The 20,380-nt window shown below is 59.9% G+C and overlaps 1 protein-coding gene across 1 annotated transcript in view; it reads right to left on the reverse strand.

Moving 5' to 3' along the window:
* The window catches only part of VWA5B2 (von Willebrand factor A domain containing 5B2), a 31,522-nt gene that overhangs the window by 1,881 nt on the left and 9,261 nt on the right, over nucleotides 1-20,380 (reverse strand). The window contains exons 3-19 of the mRNA XM_090050568.1: nucleotides 19,479-19,640; nucleotides 17,346-17,565; nucleotides 16,641-16,795; nucleotides 10,378-10,509; nucleotides 9,459-9,583; nucleotides 9,058-9,234; nucleotides 5,832-5,942; nucleotides 5,361-5,563; nucleotides 4,990-5,104; nucleotides 3,791-3,976; nucleotides 3,485-3,683; nucleotides 3,028-3,323; nucleotides 2,185-2,410; nucleotides 1,794-2,108; nucleotides 1,577-1,714; nucleotides 782-901; nucleotides 377-454 (exon numbers count right to left, since the gene is read on the reverse strand). Coding sequence (XP_089906694.1) covers nucleotides 377-454; nucleotides 782-901; nucleotides 1,577-1,714; nucleotides 1,794-2,108; nucleotides 2,185-2,410; nucleotides 3,028-3,323; nucleotides 3,485-3,683; nucleotides 3,791-3,976; nucleotides 4,990-5,104; nucleotides 5,361-5,563; nucleotides 5,832-5,942; nucleotides 9,058-9,234; nucleotides 9,459-9,583; nucleotides 10,378-10,509; nucleotides 16,641-16,795; nucleotides 17,346-17,565; nucleotides 19,479-19,640 — 2,958 coding nt within the window. The remainder of the gene's footprint in view (nucleotides 1-376; nucleotides 455-781; nucleotides 902-1,576; nucleotides 1,715-1,793; nucleotides 2,109-2,184; nucleotides 2,411-3,027; nucleotides 3,324-3,484; nucleotides 3,684-3,790; nucleotides 3,977-4,989; nucleotides 5,105-5,360; nucleotides 5,564-5,831; nucleotides 5,943-9,057; nucleotides 9,235-9,458; nucleotides 9,584-10,377; nucleotides 10,510-16,640; nucleotides 16,796-17,345; nucleotides 17,566-19,478; nucleotides 19,641-20,380) is intronic.

The raw sequence follows: 20,380 nt of genomic DNA on the forward strand, positions 1-20,380 counted from the left end.
TGTCTGGCTGGGGAAGGGCCCTGCAGGATGCACAATAGGGTCGGGGGGCTGGACCCTCTTCCCCACCTTGGTGTTCCCATGCCCTGCCAGGGGATGCCCTCAGGTGTGCCCATGCAAACAGGGCAGCTTTCCCGCGGCCCCCCCACTCCCCTTGCTGCAGAGACCCAGCCACGTCCCAGGCCGAGCTGTCCTCGTGCCTACAGGCTGGAAGCATAGCAGGTAGAGGTTTCCCATTCCCACCAGAGAGCCCAGCAGGAGCCACAGAGCCTGCCAGGCGCAGGGCAGTCTGCCCTCACCCTTGGGTGCCCCCATAGTGTCTGCCCTGCAGGGGCTGAGCCCTGCTGGCCACAGCCCCCAGCCATTGTGTGGGACTCACCGTTGGGGCAGCTTTGCTTCTCCCAGCCTTGGGTGGCGGAGGAGACGCTGACCGGAGACGCCGGGATCCCATCGCGCTCTGCAGTGGAGCAAAGGGGTGGCCAAGCAGGGCCTGGGCAGCTACTGAGGGTGCTGAGCTCAGCCCCTGCGGTGGCTCTCGAGGGTCCCACTGCCAGAGGTAGGAGCTTGCCCCAGAGTCCTAGCCCCCACAGACAGCCCTGCAGGGGCCCACACCACCCTGGAGGGCCAACATGCTGGTCCTCAAGTTTGCCCTTGGGCTGCGGGCAGAGCCAGGGTGCACCCTGCTCCCGACACCGGCCCTGCGCTTAGGCTGCCTTGAGGGAGGCTGCGGTGGGGCCTCCGCAGGCACCACGCGCCAGACCTGAATACCAGCCTGGGTCGGTACCTCCAGAGATGGCAGCGTCGTCCAGCTCGTCCGAGTCATGCCTGCGGCCCAGGCCCATCGAGTAACTGCGCTGGCGCCGGCTCCCGGCCTGGGACCCACGCTGGTGGCCAAGTGAGCTCCCTGCAAGGAGCCAGCCCCCATCAGCTTCCAGCTGCCTGTGTTTCCCCAGGGCTGGTTTCAGCTGCACTTTTCCTGCCCCCTCTCCTTGGCTTCCTGGCCTCATCCTCTTAAGACCTCTGACAGGCGCACCCATGAGAGGTCATTAACTACCTTGCTCTGAAGTCAGCCCACAGGCAGGACAGATATGTACGGACTAACTCGGGTGCTTAACCTCGGGCCCACAGCTCCGTCATCCAGGAGCGCCCAAACCCCGTGCACTGGGCTGGGTGGAGGTAGTGTGGGGGCTCTGGGCCCTAACCCCAGCACACAGGCAGGGAGGGGGAGATGCTAAGCCCCAACTAGCCCACAGACCAGCTCCATGCCACCTGGCCTGCAGGGCCAAAAGGTTAAGCGGCACCAGACTACCAAAATATGACTATATGTATAGCACAAGCTTTGGTGAACCCCGGTTCCTTTGTCAGATGCTGTGAAAGGACGGTGCAGAGTATAAGCAGGAGAGAGAACTCAGAATACAAAAGACAAGGGAGGAGGAGGAGAGGGGGGCACTCCCAGGACAGCAAAGCCAACAAGGTGCACCGCACTCGTAATGGACACAGACCCAGGAGGCCAAGTCCTGGTCTTTCCCCAGCTCCACAGGCTCCCCGCGATGCTGAAGCCGGGCCCCTGGGGTCCTACCTGTGCGGCGAACCTCAAGGGCTGTGGGCAGGGCCTCCTGTGTGGAGGGGTCCACGGGCACCAGGCAGGTGTAGATGGAGGGCACGTCACAGGCCTTGGAGGACTGCATGGCCTTGAGGCGGAACCGCCGGGCGAAGCCTGCGGATAAGATGTGGGGTGAGGAGGTGCAGGAAGGGCCGGGCTGGGCGAGGGGTGCGGGCCCCCGGGCAGGACTCACCGTGCTCCAGCTCTGCTTCTCGCTGGGCCGTGTTCTCGTGGTCCCGGATGACGGAGCGGGCAGTGAGGCGGTGCAGCAGCTTGTCCCAGCCTTTCCCTGCCTGCTCCTCCTTGCCCGGAGCCTCCTTGGCATGCAGCAAAGACTCCAGGGCGGCACTCGCCTGCCAGGAGACGGGCTTGCCGGCGCTGAGCGCGTGGATCACCACCTGGCAGTGCATGGGCAGCACCGTGGCCTGCTCGCCCTCGGGCGTGCTGAAGAGGTAGGGGGGCTCCACCAGCATGTCCCAGTCCAGGTGGGGCGTCGAGAGCAGGTGATCTGCCGGAGAGCGAGGCGGGGTACTGGGTGAGGGACCCACGCCCGCCAGGTGCCCCCCACCGCCCGCAGCACTCACTGGAGTCGGCTTGGCTCCCCTGCAGCAGCCGCAGCCCTGGCCCCAGCTCGTCCAGCCGCCCCTCCAGGGACCGGTTCCGCTTCCGGGACACCTTCTCCAGGGTGCGGCGCAGGCGGTGGGCGTCCAGCTCGCCGTGTGGGGATGAGAAGCTGCGGCCGGAGAGGGCGGCTCGTGCCAGCGCCTTCTTGCGCCGCAGCAGCTCCTCGGAGCTCAGCGCCATGCTCACCTGGGAGACATGGGGTCAGCGTGGGGCGCAGGGCCCTGTGCTGGGGGGCTTCCAACCCATCGGGGGCCATGCAAGGCACCAGCTGGATCCTGCCCACACAGCCCAAGGTCTGGGTCCTGCCAAGGGGCAATGTGCTGCCCACCCAGTGCCTTAACTGATGGCAAAGCCACGGCTCCACACACATTTCAACCTGGGCGCAAGGGGCTGAGGGCCATGGGGCTCCACCCGCCTCTGCCTTCCTCAGCCAGGCAACAGAAAACTCAGCCCCGTGATGCTTGGTCCTCGGGCTGCAGAGCGAGTAGGCAGGAGAGCAGCAATAGGAAACCGTATTGCTGGTGGGTAGGTAAGGATGAAACTGTATTTAAAGCTGCCCCTGCCTTAAAGGGCACGAGAGACCACCGCTGGGCCCCTGGTGGTCCAGCCTTAGGACAGGACCCAGCTAAGTCCTGCCTGGGGCGAGGGGGTGCGGGTCTGAGCCTGTACATGGAGGATGCCGAGGATGCTGAAAGAGGGCTCTGTTTTCCCGGGGTACCGGGCGCAGGGATCAGGCCCTGCAGGGAAGCAGGGGCAAGAGGACGACCTCTGTCCCCCGCCGCCCCCGTCACAGGAGGCCTTACCTTAGCTGCAGCTGTCACCTGGGCCTGCGGGAGCGGAGCAGACTTGGTGGAGGATTCACACAGAGACACGCTCTTCTGGCCCTGCTGCGAGGCTGCCTCAGGGGTCCGGGCCAGCGAGCCCCCGTCGGGAGCTATGTCCCGGGAGCCGGTGGACTCGCTGCTGGTGGAGCTGTGGGAGAGCGGGTCCTGGCTCCGGTCGGTGCTGACAGAGCAGTGGGTGAGCACGTACTGCTCCTGGATGTAGGACGCCTCATAAATCCGCTTCCAGATGTCTGCCCCTGACGTGAGGTCCCCACCTGCCGTGGCAAGGCAGCTGCAGTGCTGCTCTTCCCTGCGAGGCACACCCCCACCCCAGGCTTCCCCGCCGGCCGGCTCCCTCCGGGCACAGGGAGAAGCTGCTGCAGCCCCCGAGCCCGAGCACCCCAGCAGGCAGCGCAGGGCCTCCGTATGCACTCACTCTTCTCCGACTCCTCCACGCCCCCGGCCGAGAGCTCCAGGGAGATCTCACAGGAGATCTCCTGCAGCGTGCGGCTGAGGTCCTGGCTCTCCCCAGCCGGGCATAGCGGGGGCCCGTCTGGGCCAGAGGCCTCGTCCGGGGACTGGAACACGGACCCCGCAGAGCCGCGCGACAGGCTGCGACACGCCCGCTCCCGGCCCTGCAGGGGACAGCGTCGGGGGTTACAGCACAGCTCGGGGCCAGGCCTTTGGTGGGCACGGCCCGGTGCTGGGGTCCTGCCCCGCCGCCCCCAGGCAGGGCTCTTACCACTGCCTTCTTGTCCCGGAAGCAGGCGATGTTGTAGAGGGTGCAGTAGCTGATGAGACAGTCCCCAGGGTACAGGGCCGCAATCTCGTTGGGCGACAGCAGTGCCTCCATGGTGTCAGGCACGTACCAGTCGATGGTGATGTCGCTCACAGCCGGCTCGATCGCCTTCTTCAGGGACTTGATCAGCTGAGGAGGGGCCCAGCGCCAGGGCTGTCAGCAGCAGCTCGTCGCATCCCCTGCCGCACACAACCCCCAGGACCCCCACCCACTCCTGGAGCCAAGAGGATGACGAGTGATGCTGAGCCCCGCAGCCAGGCCCTCTAGAGCGGGCAGCCCAAGCCGTTGCCTCCCGAGGAGCAGGAGTCCACCAGAGAAGCCTGGTCTCGGTAGGAGGGCACATTTTGGGGCAGCACAGGGTGAAAGCTTAAGCTGGACCTCAGGAAACGCTTCCTCGCTGTGCAAGCAGGGAGGCAGTGGAACAGGTGCCCGGGGAAGTTGTGGACTCGCCACCGCTGGAGGTGTTCACGGAGGGGCTGGTCGGGGATGATCTCGGCATAACCAGGCCCGCTCTGCCATGGGCATTTCCCAGGCCTCAAGGGCTTTGCTGGTTGTCCCCCCTGCCCAAGCTCCTGCTCCATGTGGCAGGGTGTTTTTAAGCTTTAAAGGAGGTTAGCTTATGGATTTGTACAGGATGGTTTGCACAGGGCTGATCTTTTAGTCAGGGGTTGGACTGGATGTGACCTCTGGAGCTCCCTTGCAGCCCCACGTCTCTAGGATCCTACGAGTCTTTCCCCAGCACAGTGTCCCGATTGCTCCCGGCCCTCCGACGTCCCATCCTGGAGGTGGGAGATGTGGACAGCTTGCTCCAGAGCCCAGCAGCACTGCTCTGTGGAGGGGAAGACCCTCCAGCCCAAGGGCTACATGAGGAGGAGGTGGGGAGAGCCGGTTTTGTTGCCAGTCCCCCCGCAAGACGCCTTCCCTTGCCTGCGCGCTCCCCTGAGCGGGGCTGTCCCTCGCTACGGTACAGCTGGGCTGGGCAGGCGGCGACACCTCAGCCCTTCGGCCCCCGGTGCCAGTCCCCGTGCTGCTTTAGACAGGGCAGTGGTGGTCGATGCCTGCTGGGCGTGGGCACCCTCAGCTGGAGGGCCAATAGAGAGCACGCCCGAGCCCCACGCCTGCGGCAGGGAAGAGGCTCTTACCTTGGGCTGCAGCCTCTCCCCTGGGCTCAGGAACTCAGCCCGACCTCGGCTCACCTTGGCCAGGCTTCTCAGGAGCCTCCGACAGGCCCCAGAGCCCAGGCCAAAGCTGAAACACCTGCAAGGAGCAGCAAGGCTGCTATAGAGCCACCCAGGGGCTGCTCTGAGAGCCCCCAGGCCTGGCTGGAAACAGGCCCTGCCTGAAGGCAGGACAAGGTCTCTAGACGGCACCGAGCTCCCTCTCCCAGGGCCGGAGATGCGGGGGGCAGGGAGGCATTCATGAGCGCAGGCGTGGGATAGCTGTGGGCGCCACCTCCCCAGCAGAAAAGTGTTAGCCCTGCCAACGTGTCCCGTGCCCCCGGCCGGCTCCGTACCTGACGGTGCTTGCCTGCCTCCTCGCCAGCTCGATGACCCGCCCCGGGTTGCTGACGTTGGCGTCGGTGAAGAGGAAGAGCTGGCGGGGGTAGCCCCGGTGCAGCCGCTGCCCCAGCATCCAGCTCAGGGCTGCCAGGAGGTTGGTGCCGCCCATGTCTGCCCGCAGCTTCTGGATGTGCTCGCAGGCCAGCCGCAGGTTCTCCTGCCGACACGGGGCGGGGGTTACCCGCAGAGCCCTCGAAACCCCTCACTCCTCTCCCCTCCTCACGTGGCCAGCGGCATGAAGGGAGCAGGCAGCAGGACAAGGAGAGGACAGATAAGCAGGACAAGAAGGGGCTGGGCTACAAGCAGACAGCACCGGGTCCTGGGTGCCCGCGGCGGGAGGGAGGGTCACAGGGGCTCCAGGAAGGGTGCCTGGGTCCTGGGATACTGGACGGAGAAAGCCCCGAGCTCCCGGGCACAGCACTCACGTTGCTGCACGGTTTGCTGGCTGGGAAGAGCGGCTTGACGTTGGAGCCGAATCCAGCGATGTTCAACAAGGAGCCTGATGGGAGGCTCTTCACCGCCACCAGCAAGCCCTCCTGGGAAGACAAAACCGGGCACGCCAGGCAGGTGAGGACGGCGAGAGAAGAGATCTCGGAGCTGGGCGCTGTCTGCTCGGGAGTGCTTGTGGCAGGAGCAGAGCTGTCCCGCTCGGGTGTCACCTGCTGTCACTCCCTGGGTGACCGTGCTCAGGTCTTCCGGGGGTTGCTCTTTGCAGACAGGGCCGAGTAGCAGGGCCTGCGGATGCTGCTTCAGGAGGAGCAGACCAGTGAGCAGCTGGGGACAGGCTCACTGGGGGGAAAGAGGCAGAAGGCGGCATGAAGAAAGAGAGGGGGATTCAACTGGAGAGGCTGAGCCGGGAAGGGGAGGATGAGGAGCCTAAGCTGTCTGCTGTGAAGGATCGGCGGCTGCAGCACCATGGCTGGGATGACAGTCTCAACCTTTGGACCTGGCTGCATCCGGTGAGAGCCTGCAGGGCAGGTCCTGCAGCTGTCCCAAGGCCCTGCCATGCCCCCTGAGTTGGAGGGGCATGACCGGCGGTGCACCCAGCGGAGCTGCACCAGCTGAGCGTTGCCCCGTGCATCACACCTCTGGAGTCCCAGGGCTCGCGGACCTCCCAGGCAGAGGACCCCCCGCTGCTGCTCTAGGAAGCCCCCATGTTTCCCCAAGGCTCGGGTCTCCCTCCCCATCTCTGCATCCTCTCCCTGCCCTTGCTGCGACCTGTCGCTTCCTCCCTTGGTCTCGGCTCTGAATGGCATTAAGCCGGCTGTCAGCTTCTCTTTCGGGCACTAACGAGGAGCGTAACGAAGATAAATCCGTTAATGTTTATACGGCAGCTTTGGCACGTCGAACACCAGGTGAACGCTGCACTCCCTCAGCCAGGTCCTGACATGGGCTGGGCCAGGGGGTCGCCCAGCTCTCCGCCAGTGCCAGGGAGAGCCGGGCTGAGACGTGCTCAGCACACCCCCAGCACTCAGAGTCCTGCTCTGTCCCCTGCTGCCGGGGGAGCAGACAGGCTAAATGGCCCCCAGCTGGCCCTGGTTGAGCCAGGACACCAGCGGCCTAACCACCTCCAGCTGCCCCAAGTGCTTAGCAGCAAAGCCCTCGGGCTGCTGCCTCCTTGGTCTTCGTTTCCTGGCTCCTGCCTTTCACTCCTAGTGTCCCAGGCCCTGGGTGCAGCCAGTTTATGCCCAGTTTCCTGCTCCTGGGGTCCTACTTGTTGTCTTCACCCTTGTTCCTGGTCCCAGGTGCAGCCTGGACCCTTGTGCCGCAGACCCCAGTCCTCTGGTGGTCACCGCCAGGCTCGTGGCTTGGCTTGATGATGCCCACATCCCAGCCCCATACAGATACACCCGTCTGCCCCAGACACCGGCTAGTGACACCCGTCTGGCTCCCTGCCTCCTGTTCCTAGCACCCTTAGCTCATGGCTCTAGCCAGGGTGACCGCTATGTCCCGGACCCTTGCAAACCCTGGCCCCGCAACCCACCTGCGTCTGGTCCCCCTGCTCCGGTCTGCCTCCTTGCCTCTTCCTGACCCCCTGGGCTGTGGCCACCTGTATCCGGACCATGCTCCTGTCACCTGCCCCCTCATCTCAGGGTCCCGGCCTGCAGTCTCCACTAAGACCTACATCCCAGCTTTAATGCCATTCACCAGGCCCCTTCCTTCAGCCTCGCAGGGTTTCCAAGCCACACTGCAGCACTGGCTGCGGAGCCATTAGGACGAACGATGCCAGCAAGACGCCATGAAGCACGACCAAGTGCTTCCCCTCCTGTCATCTCTCCGTGAAACTACCATGCTCCCTTCTTCCATCCATTTCCAGGTCTCTTTCTGGCCCCCAATGCACCTGCTCATACTTCTCTTGCTGATACCCCGCAGAGGGTCTGTCCCATTGCTGTCATAGGGAGAGGCTACATGTACTCTCTGGTCACCCTCTGGCACGTGCATCATGTAGAGCTGCACTGAGGCCTCTCCAGGACTCTCTGCCACTCTCCAGACATTGCTCTGCGCTGTGCTGGGACGAGTGCCAGCCAGACTGGCTGCTCTCACGTGTGCCAGGTATTCCCTCACAGCTTTCAGTGCTGGTTCTAGGTCCGCCTTATTAAATAAAGGGAAAAAATCCAGCCAGAAGAGCTGGTCTGAAGAGGGGCCAAGGAGCTGTACAGCAGCTGTGGAGCTGTTCTGCAGAGGCCGCTTCGGCACAGCGGTGCTGCCCAGGGCACTTATGCAGCCTCGGCCCCATGGGGAGGGGATGAGAAGATCCAGACAAAGGCAGATGCCAGCCCGCACCTCTAGCCAGTCCATACCTCCTTCCCCAGTACCCGCCCCTGCTGTGCCCATGGCTTCATTCCCCTACCCCCCCACCCCCTTGGTACCAGCTCACTGGAGTCACCCTGGGTGCCGCAGCCAGGGACCCCAAGAGGAAGGGCCGGATTTAGCCCTGAGGGTCCAACCCTCCTCGCTGGATTTATTTTGCTACTACAAATGTTTCCCTGGGCAGCTCAGGCTGTCAGCCACCCCTGGGTCAGCAGCAGCAGCAGCCCCTCGTCACTCCTCCGGGCTCAGGAGAAGCCCGTCTTGTTCACTCCCTGCCCAGAGCCGTGCTGGCCGACCGTCTCCTCCACGGATCAGTCTATCCAGGAAGGGCCCTGGCACTTCCAGCTGGAACCAGCAAGCCTCACCCTCCAAGATACTTCCCCTCCAGCCCAACAACGGCAAAAGCTGGAGGGAAGGAGGGGGGCATTACACAGCCCTGGCCGGCTCAGGCCCTGATGGACTGTGCAGAGAAACCAACCGGAGGGTCCCTTCTCTCCGCCGCTGAGGATGCCATAGCTATGGCCAGGCCCCCTCCCCGTAACCTTCCCACGGCAGCGCTCTTAGCTTGAGCTCGCCCTGATCTCGACCGAGCAACCGCCGAGACTGATGGAGTCGCCGTGTTATACTCAAGCCTTGTGATGAGCATGAAGGAAATCTGAGAGTGACCGAAATCCCTTCTCTCCACCCTCCCCGTAATGGGACGGTTTCAGACAGCTCCATAACGCTCCTGAGCGCTCAGGGACCACATGGCCACGGGCTGCTCCTGGCAGCGCTCCAGGTCCGATCCCCCCAGGCAGGGGGACGTTGCCAGGGCCAGAGCTGGGCCCTGCACCTGCCCACCTTGATGCGGTCGATGTTGGGGCCGCTCATGCTGCCGCTGCGGTCGACAAGGAAGAGGATCTCCCGAGTGATGGTCTGCAGGTCGGTGGGGAAGCTGCCCACCTCCGGGCAGAAGTTCAGCATCAGCACCGGGTTGTGGAAGATGTCTTTGTGGAACCGCTTCTGAACAAAGGCCACCTACAAGCAGAAGTGAGGGGACCGGTAAGCTCTGCCAGCCCTCCTCCCCTTCCCACAAGCCTTGGGGGGCTCCTCCTTGCCCCAGCCTCCAACCCCGCATGCACCAAGCCCTGCACTGGAATTGCCTACTCCTCTGATGCTCCAGCCTTTCCCTGCCTGTGCCTCAGTCCTTTAGCTGGCCCCTTCCCTCGACTGTCCTGCCAAAGACCCCTAGGGCAGGTCACCTGTCTCTCCCCGTCGCTGTCCCTCTTGGCAACTCGAACGTAGTCCCGGCGGCTCCGGATGTGCGCCTCGTACTCCTGGTACGTCATCGTGCCTTCCTCAATAACGAGGTGGGGGTGATGAGGCTCTGGGAACAAGGACAGACACTCGGAGTGGTCCGTGGCACCCACCCAGCAGCCCTTTGGCCGCTGAATTAAGCATTTAAAGGGGAAAGCAGCTGAGAAGTGAGGTGCTGGAAGGGGAGCCTGGGCCACAAGAGCCCTGCCCTTTGCAAGCATGCCACAGGACAGAAAGGGCCCTCCTGAGGCTGTTCAAAGCCAGGCAAATGGAAAACAATCTGCAATACCAGCCATGTCTTCATGTGGGGGAGCCTCCACCCCAATGCTTCCAGCTGGGAAAGGCACGGCGCCAAGCCTGTGCTGCTCAACCTTCCAGCCCCGGGGCTGGATGAGTGGCACAGAGTTGGTCCACGGGCGAGATCCAGCCATGGAGCAATCCCATGGGCCAGATCCAGCTGTGGAGCAATCCCACATGCCAGATGGGGCCACGGCCGGGCTCCACGTGCTGGAACCAGCTCAGAGCCATCCGGCACATGGAGCTGTATCACGCAGCCTCGAGGACTCCCTAGGGACTGGGTAACACGGCCTCCTGGCCCAGATTCAGCTCAAGGGCTGGAAGTGAAGCTGGCTGAGCTCAGCAGTCGGGAGCTCTCCCAGCCCTGCTCCCTTCTCCGCTGCACCCCCAGGAACTGCAGCTGCCCGGACCTCTCTACAGCCCCCGTTCCCACCCCGCTCCCAGCAGTGCCCCCTGCCAAGGGAAGCCTTGTGCTCCCCAAAGTCAGCATCTCCTGCATTTCCCTTGCCTCAATCCCTGCGCTCGAGCTCTGGGCTTCTGAACCGTGGGTAGCAGGGCTCCTCTTACCGCAGGGGTACAGAATAATCTCCAGATTCCGGTCGCAACAGTGACCCTCCGCCAAGGTCACACAGATGGTGGAGGCCGAGCTGGCGTAGGGGTTGGCATCGGCCCGGAGGGCGTGCGATGGGCTCTCCAAACCTGCAGAACGAACGAGTGGTGGGAGTCATGGACACTGCAGGTACCAAGGGGGGCGGGGAGAGAGGGGGAAGTCTTCCAGCCCGGCCTCTGGATCAGCACTGTGGTTGTACTCCTGCCACGCTGAGAGCCTGGACACATGGCATGTCTACACTGTAGTAAGCAGCCTTCACGGTAACCTACTTCACTCTGGAGTAGAAGCACCCCAGGAAAATCCGGGGTAAGCTCAACTGGTAGAGGTCCGGCATTATCCTGGGGGCATCTCTAAGCAAACCAGCTATTGCCTGCTGTCTTGCCACCTAGCCATGAGGTGTTGCAACAGCCTCCTGCTGCCTTCAGCTACCCCAGAGGAGCTGCTCCTGGATCTGCTTTGGGTCCCAATGTCATTTCCACTGAAGTCCAAGGCAGATGGTGGGAACGTGTCGTGTCACGTGGCTGAGCCCTTGGGCCCTGCCGGAGGAGTCGCGGCTCCCCCCTGTTGTGCCAATCCATTGTCTGACCTGCAACCTTCAGGTCCTCTGCTCTCCACCTCCAGGAGCTGGGCAGGAGCTCGCGGCATGACAGTAAAATGCACAATAATGGCATTAAAAGAACACTGTGGTCTCTGCAATTGAGGATGGAGATGTTTGGAAGCACCGGTGCATGTACATGTTGCTACTCCCCGCCCGCCCCCAGTCCCCAAGTATCCTGCTGCAGGGTTTTGTCCCATGACAACGTGCAATGTCTTCCCCAGGGGATGCCTTCCTTGTTCAGTGAAGTCACTGCTTGCTCCAGGGGCTAGTCCTAGGCTTGATTTATCATCATTCATCACACACCATTTAAACCCTGCACCAAATCCAGAAGGTATCAGTGACCTCCCAGGTAGTCAGCTAATCACTCATCTGCTCTCACCAGCAAAGTGCTCCACAGTCTTTCATTATTTAATCTTCACAGCACCCCTGTGAGCGGAGGTGAGGCAAACTGAAGCATGGAGAGGAGGGCAGCCAAACCTGTCAGATATAGCTACTATTTTACGTGTTTGTGCCATAGGTTTCTCTGCAGCCCTTCCCAAAAAAGCCTTGGGGTGTCTGACAATAAAAGAACAGCGTTCATAAATAGAGAATAAGACATGAAAACGAGATGGTACAGCAAGACAAGCCGCCTCCAAGCCCCCAAAGTCCCAGGCTGCTCACCCCCACTCCTGCTTCCCTGGCTCTGACCACGGGCCCCCACGCCTCCAGCCTCCCTTCTCAACCCGCACTCACTATCTCCAAGGAGAATACAGTACCTCCACCTTTTCCCCATCCCCTATTTTCCCTCCCACCCCTGTGACGACTCTGAAATTCATGCTAAGCTGGGGCCTACACTCAACGGTTAAAATACAAATACCGATGCTGATTGCCTAGGGCACGAGGCGAGTTTGCAGCTAGTGCTTCTGAGAAGAAATAATGAGGTATCACTTCCAGCTCATCTTACTATATTTGTGATGGTTTTAAGCAGGCTCCCCTAGTTGTCTGGGTTGTAGCCGTGTGAAACGTTCGTCCTTGATTAATTAGTATGGTGAATATTTCTTTTGCAATTCACTCATGTTATGTGCAGGAGGAGTCATTCTCCGTAGGGGACAGATGGCTCCTCCTGATTTACTTCTGTTTTGTCTGGGGGTTCTCTTGATTTTCCAAGGGCGCTCTTCAAAACCTTGCATTTTCCCTGGTCGTTAATCAGTTCCTTAATACGTTACAAACTTCGTAGTAATTCATTCAAGTTGGAACTTTCTGATAACCAGTAACGAGCAGTTTGATTAACAGGATGTTCCTGTCAGCTCTTGCTGGGGACTCGCTCTTGATTTACACAACTACAAGTATGCTTTGAAGATGCCGAGCTAAAGGGGATCAGAAGAGGAACGACCCAGCTAACGGGGCACATGCTTCAAGAATGAAAGATCTCTCTGGCAAGAACTGCTGCCGCGCCCCAGCCCTCTCGAGCAGCTGGAAGAAAAAGGCCGGCTCTCTTGTCGCCTGTTTGATTCATAGATGTAAGGTCGGAAGGGACCTGAGCAGATCATCAAGTCTGACCCCCTGCCACGGCAGGAAAGAGTACTGGGCTTATATGACCCCCACTAAGTTAAGCTCATATGACCCCAGCTAGGTACTTATCAAGCCTCCTTTTAAAGACCCCTAAGGTTTGTTGAGAAATTATCATGTTATAGAGAAATACTGGACTTTGCTTTGGTTTGGGCTCATTTACCCGTGAGTACTTGTAGTAAATACAGGTACTCCTTGCTTGTCCCAGTTAATGTTGTTTCGTTATTACGTCGCTGATCCATTAGAGAACATGCTTGTTTAAAGTCGCCCAATGTTCAGTGATAATGTGGCTTGGCCGCTGCTTCCTAGTAGGTAACTACTGGGACATAATTGGAGTCTCTTAACATCGTTTCGCTTCAAGTCTCGTTTTCCAAGAATGTAACTACAGCGTTAAGCGAGGAATAGCTGTAAAACCTTTCTGTCATTTATCGAATGAGGTGTCATGTCAATCCTTTAAGGCTAGTCCGAGATCCCATTTCATTACTTCACCCCCTGCCAGGAGGTCTCCCCACACCTCGCTGCCCTTCCCCAGGCCATACCTCCCCCCACTCTCACAGAGGAGCTGTGGCTCTCCCCAGCACCTGCTCTTCCTCCCCCCTTCCTCCCAAGGAAACACATCATTCAACTAAAACTAATTAGAAAAAGCAATACAGACCCTGCACCCCCTTCCCCATCTCTGTCTCTACCAAAGGGCAATGGCAAAGGGCACCCATGAGCAATCTCAGCTGCACAACCTGAGGGCCTGATTCTCTGGAGGACGTAAGGGTTTTTATAATGCTTTAACTGCTCCAAGAGCAGCTCCTGTGCCGTGAAGCTGTGGGCACTCAGCAATGCTGCTCATCTTCCAGGTGTTTCACACCGGGCAGCCAGGGAACAACTGGATTTGAGTGACTTATCTGGAAGCCCACAGGAATATGAAGCCGAGGTAGAACCCAACCCTCCAGGCTTCCCAACCTGGGAGCCCATCCATCCTCCTCCGGCAGTCTCCCGCTCAGTTCATTTTTATGCCTTCCTACTCCCATAACACACGTGGCAGGGACCGATGCACCCCAGCCTCATGCAACAGCCCTGAGGCATCCCCCAAGTGCAACCCCACTGGGTGCTGTGGAAAACACTAGCACTGGTACAGTAAAAGTCTGCACCATAATGCACGGCACCGCTGGGGGTGGAAGGAAGGCTGCAAACTGAGCACAGGCAACACCGCACTTCCCCCACCCTGCTCCTGGCTGGTCCAAGAGGAACTCAGCCCACAGCAGGCTCCCGGCATGGTCGAAGTCTGGCAAAGCTGGAAGCAGCAGCTTCTAATGGACAGTGTTAAGCAACTGTAAGTGCAGGGGGTACTATCGCTCGCTCTGCCTGCGCAAGCGGGTCCATGCCCAGGGAGGGAGAGAGATAGAGCATGCTCCTCTGCCCCAACCTCCAGCTCCTGCCCAACCCCAAGCTGCCCTGCAGGACTGCCCCGTGCCAAACGATGGCTCTGGGTCCGCATGTCTGCAGTAGCTGCCACGTGAGCTCGAGGGGGCACGTGGGGCCTGGGTTTGGCTAAGGCACACCCTGAGAAGCAAGCGCTGCTAGGCAAAGGGGTGTCATCAGCCAGGTGGGAGAGACCTTTTCCCCCTCCTTTCAGCGGCGTGCAACTCGTATGATCAGGGGTCAGCAGGGCAGGCCTTATGAGGATAGGCTACGGGACCTGAACCTGTTTAGCCTCCACAAGAGAAGGCTAAGGGGGGACCTTGTGGCCTGCTACAAACTGGTCAGGGGGGATCAGCAGGTATTGGGGGAGTCCCTGTTCCCCCGTGCGCTGCCAGGAGTGACCAGGAATAACGGTCACAAACTGGCGGAGGGTAAGTTTAGATTAGATATTAGGAGGCGCTACTTCACAGTCAGGGCGGCTAGGGCCTGGAACCGGCTTCCAGGGGAAGTGGTGCAGGCTCCTAGCCTGGGGATTTTTAAAAGGAAGTTAGATGAGCACCTTGCCGGGGTCATCTGACCCCGGTGCTCTTTCCTGCCAAGGCAGGGGGTCGGACTAGATGATCTACCTAGGTCCCTTCCGACTCTAGCTACTATGAAACTATGAAACTATGAAGTGTGCTCACTGGCATGTACACACACTCCTGCTGGCACAAGTGCTTGCACTGATGTGCGCGGCTGCCTGAGCACGCCTGGCTCCATGCCCTTGCAAACACTTGCATTCAGGTGCCTGTTCCATGTGTGCGCCAAAGCAAACAGATGCGCACCCCCTTGTGCTCACATCTGTGCACACAGACCTCCCCACCCATACAGCCACACGCGTGGGGGCTCACGCTCACGTGGGGCCCCAGCTTGCTGAGAGGGAGTGGTAAGGTACTAGGCTTCATGGAAGGAGGAGGCATCCTGGGAGGAGATCTGGGGGAGAGGAGGGCGGGAGCTGACGGGAAGGGCCAGGAAAGGAGCTCTAGGCACGGGGCAGCACGGAGAGGCCCTCGGCCCCTCTCGCTAAGCCGGTGCCCTCCCTCTTCACCCTGCAGCCTACCCAGACGTGGCCTCCACCAAGCAAGCCGCTGTCTAGTCATCACCCTGTGCCATGCTCAGCGCAACCTCCCAGCCCCAGCAGCTCGGAGAGGCAGAGATGAGTTTCCTCGAGCCACAGGAAGAACCGCAGGGATGTTCACAGCCCAGCTGGGATCCCTGAGGACTCAGGGAGGGAGGAGCCGGCCAGCAAACTGATGCAGCATCTCAGAGGCAGACGGGCCCCGAGCCAACGCTAATGGTATTAGTTCTGCTAACCTCTCCAGCACCCGCTCCACTCTCTGCAATTCACTCCCATCACCCGTCCGCCCCAGCACTTCCTCTCCCCACAGCCATCCCTCATGTCTCTAAGGGGAGGGTATCGACTAAGCTATAAAGAGGCAGGCTTTTACCACTGGCGCGAGTGGTGGAGAGCCCATCATAGGTGAAATGAGTTGACAGGTCTCAGCCATAAATCCATGATGTTCAGAGGCATGTGGGCAGCTCAGCCAGCATCTCTCAATGCCCTGAGACTCCCCCTGCTTTCCCTCACTCAGGAACCGCACTGAGAGATGCTAATTAATTCTTGCTGCTCTTCGGTCCTAGCCATAGCCTGTTAGTCCTACCTTAGACCCAAAGGAAGTGAGTGTAACGCTCCAGCCAGGGTGTTGTACCATCGGCGAAGAACCCAGAACAGCCCTGAGAAGAAGGCACCCAAGAAGGGTGCGTGGTGGGGTGTTTTGGGGCAGGGCAAGACTGCCACTGGCCCACAGTGTGGCTTTTATAGGCTAAATCTAGGCTGTCTTGTGTCAGATTTAGATCCGGCCTGTAGCAGAGCAGGATGCCATCAGACAAGGGCCCTGGGGAAGGAGGAACCATGTTAGCACAAGTTCCTTGGCTCTGGCAGGATTATGTCATATTAATTCAAACCCCCCCACCCTTTAATTTATGTCCCATAGATTGGAACAGGATGGGGGGTGCTGAGGAAAAGCAGAAGGAGAGGGTTTGGAGGAGGGATAAAACCTAGGTTTGTCCTAGGGTACCAGAAAAAAATTCATTTGGCAGTGAAGTGCATCGCTATAGAGTCATAGAGAAGTCAGGCTGCAAGGGACCTGGTCCAGTCCCCTGCCCAAGACAGGATCGTCCCTCTCCAAACCATCCCATACACAGCCAACATCTGAACTCTTCATAAAACTACTGTCAACCCTGACACAACACAAGACATCGGACCTGAACCTGCCGCAGGTAAAGCCGGGGCACCACAGCAGTCAATGTCCTGTTTCTGTAAAAGGTTGTTAATGTACATGTGAGTGATCCCAGGGAGAGGCCATCCCCCACGACAGAGGAAGGCAACACCCTCACAGTCCGTACAACAGGACCGTGGGGTACAATTCCTTCCTGACCCAAAATACAGTCTGACCAGGAGTGGAGGGGCAAGACCCTCTAGCCAGAAACCTCCTGCAGAAGCACTGGCACAAGTGCTGGCACTGGCAGAAGCCAGCTCCTGCCCATGCTCTCGTCAACTGACCTTTTGCTTTCATGAAAACCAAGGGACAACTGAGCCCACCGGCAACCCCAGCCTCATACCTGCCAACAGACAGGGCCCCTTGACCAGCAGCTCAAAGGTGAACTCGTAGGGGAAGGGGTTGTAGGCCGGGCCCCTGAAGACATCGGTGCTCTCAAGAGGTGCTGCGAACGACTGCTCGCTCCGCGGGCTGGGGGCTCCAAAGCAGCTGGTGGGACTGAAACCAGACACAAGGCACAGTCACACTTTGCCGGGGAGGCCTCCCCGGGAGAAGGCCCATTTGCCTCTGCAGTGCAGCAGCCTGCAGACACCCCTTCAGTCCAAGCAGCCCCCACCCCAGTCTTGCCACAGGCTCCCAGGCATGTCTGTCCCCTCCTCCTGATACCCAGGGATGTCTGCTTGGCTTCAGTATATGCACACCCAGGTTCCTCAAGCCACTGGAGCTCCCCAAGGCCTCGGGACAGGAACATGGAGGCTCCTCTTCCACCCCAGCTCCCTCCCATGCTACTTCTCGGGGAGCTTACGGTCTGCCCCAGGCTCATCCAGGAGACTGGGGATGTCCACTACTCTTGAAACCCAAGCACACCCCCCGGTGTGGCACTGTGCTCAAACCTGGTGAAGTGGAGTTACCCACAGAACCAGCCCTCTGGTTTCATCCTCGCCCCAGGGCCCCTGCTTGCTCTCCCAGCCCACTCTGGGACCTCCTCACTCAGCCCCTGGGATGGCATAGACTCTGAGAAAGCCATGAAAATCACCATAGGGCCAACCTGTCGTCACACAAGCCTCCGGGCTCGCTCTCACATTCAGGGATGCGCACGACGAGGGGTGTGAGGATGGAAGGGAAGGTGATGTGGAGCGCACCATCTGGTCGGGTCGCCAGCTCCTGGCTGCTGCTGAAGACTATGGTCAGGGTCTCCGAAGGCCGGATAGGGCCCGTGCTGATGATGAAAGTGGAGCGGTCTAAATCTTCATCCAGAATCAGATGACCTGGGCAGGCAAGGAACAAGAAGGAGTCAAGAAGCAGCTTCCAGTGAGAGCCCTGAGCTGCTGCTACCAGATACAGGCTGGTAGCAGGATGGGGCTGAGATCAAGGGTATCATTGGACTAAGAGCTGTCAGGCATGGCAGATGCATAAGCAGGCATGGTCCCTGCCCCTAGTCACAGATGATATAGGGCTGGCACCATTAGCACCCTCCCTAGAGGTTCAGACCAGCCTGGAGGGAGGTCATCACTGAAGGGTCTGACAAAGAAGGTGGGGAAGCTCGGGACAGGGAGCAGAAAGCAGGGGGAAATGGGGGCAGAAGTGCAGACTGGGCTGATAAAGCAGGGTCCTGAGACTGAGTCAGGAACCGGGAACTAGATGGGGAAGGAAAGGAAGTGCCCACGAGGGATCCCACCGGAGAACCGCGCAGGCCAAGGGGCAGGAGAGGAGGGGAGAGGTGAGCTGTAGTGGACAAGATGGACTATGCGAGAAGCCAAAGGAGGGGAGGAGGGCGCAGTCGCACCAGGAGGTGACAAGGGGCAAAGGGCCAGGGGGTAGGAAAGAAGGGATGGATTCTGAAGCAGGAACTGAAAGGACCTCTTAATAGGCTGAATGGCAGGAGAAGACAGACTGAAAGGGCCTGAAGATGATCCTAGATGAGAACAAGGATGTGCTTGTCTGCCACGGGAAGGCGGGGGGGGGGTGTGATTTTAAGAGAACACCTAGAGAACAGGCTGAAAAACACGGAGGTTAAGACAGGCAAGGCTCTTTGGGGAAATCTGGTATCTTTTATTAGACCACCTCAAATGGCTGGACAAAAATTATTCTTATCAAGCTTTTGGGCATAAACGCCCTTCGTCAGGCTGAGGAAGCATCTGTCGATGGTCTGTGCTCTTCCTGGATGGAGTGGTAAAGCAGCCAGAGGCCGGTATGTAAGACAGGGGATTCAGGAGATGCTAGGCAGGCAGCCAGAGACGCAGCCTTAGACATCCCGGAGATTCAAAAGCCTCCAGGGGAGAGCACGAAGGAGTGGCTAGAGATAGGAAGGGCAGCAGGACTGAACTGAGAGGCAGATGCTCAGGTGGGAGAAGCAGTAGTGAACAGGGGTAAAAAGGCGAGGGGTGGGAGAGGGGCGAAAAGGGAGGGCAGACAGAGGAGACGATTAGTGAAGTGAACCCAAACCGCAACGGCGGGACGAAGAGGCAGGCAACTGGGCTGAAGGCATGCAAGGCAGAGTTGGGGCAGAAGACCTCGGGGCTGGTGGACTGGTATGGCATTCGCAGGCGAAGGATACGAGTGAGACGGCATCACGGGGAGGCTCTATCAGCTCATGCCTGCAGCCAAGAGTGGGGCTGAAGGGAATCCTTTCTTCAGGAGCGGGTTCAGGGGAATCGAACCTCAGCCCCTGCCAAGCCAACACTGGGCTGCTGGTATAAGAGGGATCAACCCGGCATTGACAGTCCAGCCCCGGGAGAGCAGATCCTGGGAGCAATACGACAGACATAATCGATCACCCTCCCAGCCCCGACAGGACCGGTCTCACCTCCGGGGCCTGTCCAGACTGGGAGAGATCACTTTCATTCATAAGGGCAAACCTCGAAAGGGGCAGAGTTTCCCTTGGCAGCATCCAGACATGGACAAGCTGCCTCCGAGCTTCGCTGAGCGAGACGCCAGGCTGGGAGCTCAGGAGCGGAGGCTCTGGCTGGCTTTCCAGCCTGTCTGACTCCCAGTCGTGCTGGTCTTCCCTTTCCCGGGGGTCTGAGACCCCGAAGTGAAGGGTAACCTTCCAGCCCTCAGGGGAAGCCCCTGATTTCCATCTGTCCGAATTTGAGCTGAGCCACCCTCAGCTGTGACATCCCTGTAGCCACCCCCGTGTCGCGCCACTGCAAGGCAATGCTGTCCAGCCCCCCGCGCTTACCACTGGCGCAGCGCAGCGGCTGGCCCAGCCCGGGGCTGCACTCGGCGCAGCAATCCTCCGCCTGGCGCCGGTGCTGGATCTGGAAGGCGACGCGCCTGCCTCCCGTCTCGGCTTCAAAACCCGCGACGACCTCGGACTCCTCCAGAGGATAGATGAACACCCCTGCAGGGCGCAGAAAGGACTCTGAGGCCAGGCGCTCCGCAGCGCCCAAAAGTGCCTGAGAACAGACGCAACCTCAGCCTCCGCACCCCGACCCTGCAGCACACAGCGAGGCCGCTCGTCACTGCAGACTCTGCTTTAGCACTCGGGAAGGTCGTGGGGAGCGACGGCTCGCGTCCAGCCACAGAGCAACAGCCAGGACCCCCAAGGGTCCCCCCTTGGTGGGTCCCCCAAGGACCACAGAGCCTCCTGTGTCTTATCTCTGCCCACCGGGGGGGAAGAGTTCAGCCTCCGTTCACTCCAGAGCCCTTCTGCTGAGCCTCCGAGCGAAGAGAGCTGAGCCCGATGGCAGACACCAAAGCCAGACAGAGACCCACAAAGTCACGGCACCAACAGAGCCACCAAACAGGAGTGACTTTCAGTCACTACGGTGGGGAGGACAGACTGGAGCTGCAGATTAAAGGTTGGTTTCTCTTTCCCAACTCCCTTCTGAACTAGCTAGTCCTCCACCGAGGAATTTCCAGCTTTCAGCCAGGGCAGGCCAAGGCAGCTAGAAAACAGCTCCAGATCCATTTAAATGTCTTTTTAAGGCACCAAAGAGTGCCTGCTTTTTAAAACAAAGCAGCTTGGCCCTTTGTCACCTTGCTGAAAGGTATCTGGATCACAGCCTCCTGGATGCCTACCAGGAAAGTCCACCTCTGCCTACATCTGTGCTGTGTTGGGTTTGGGAATGATCCTGCTGA

This window comes from Crocodylus siamensis, chromosome 6 (genome assembly GCF_052110815.1).
Source record: "Crocodylus siamensis isolate JL-2025a chromosome 6, ASM5211081v1, whole genome shotgun sequence".
Classification (NCBI taxonomy): domain Eukaryota; kingdom Metazoa; phylum Chordata; order Crocodylia; family Crocodylidae; genus Crocodylus; species Crocodylus siamensis.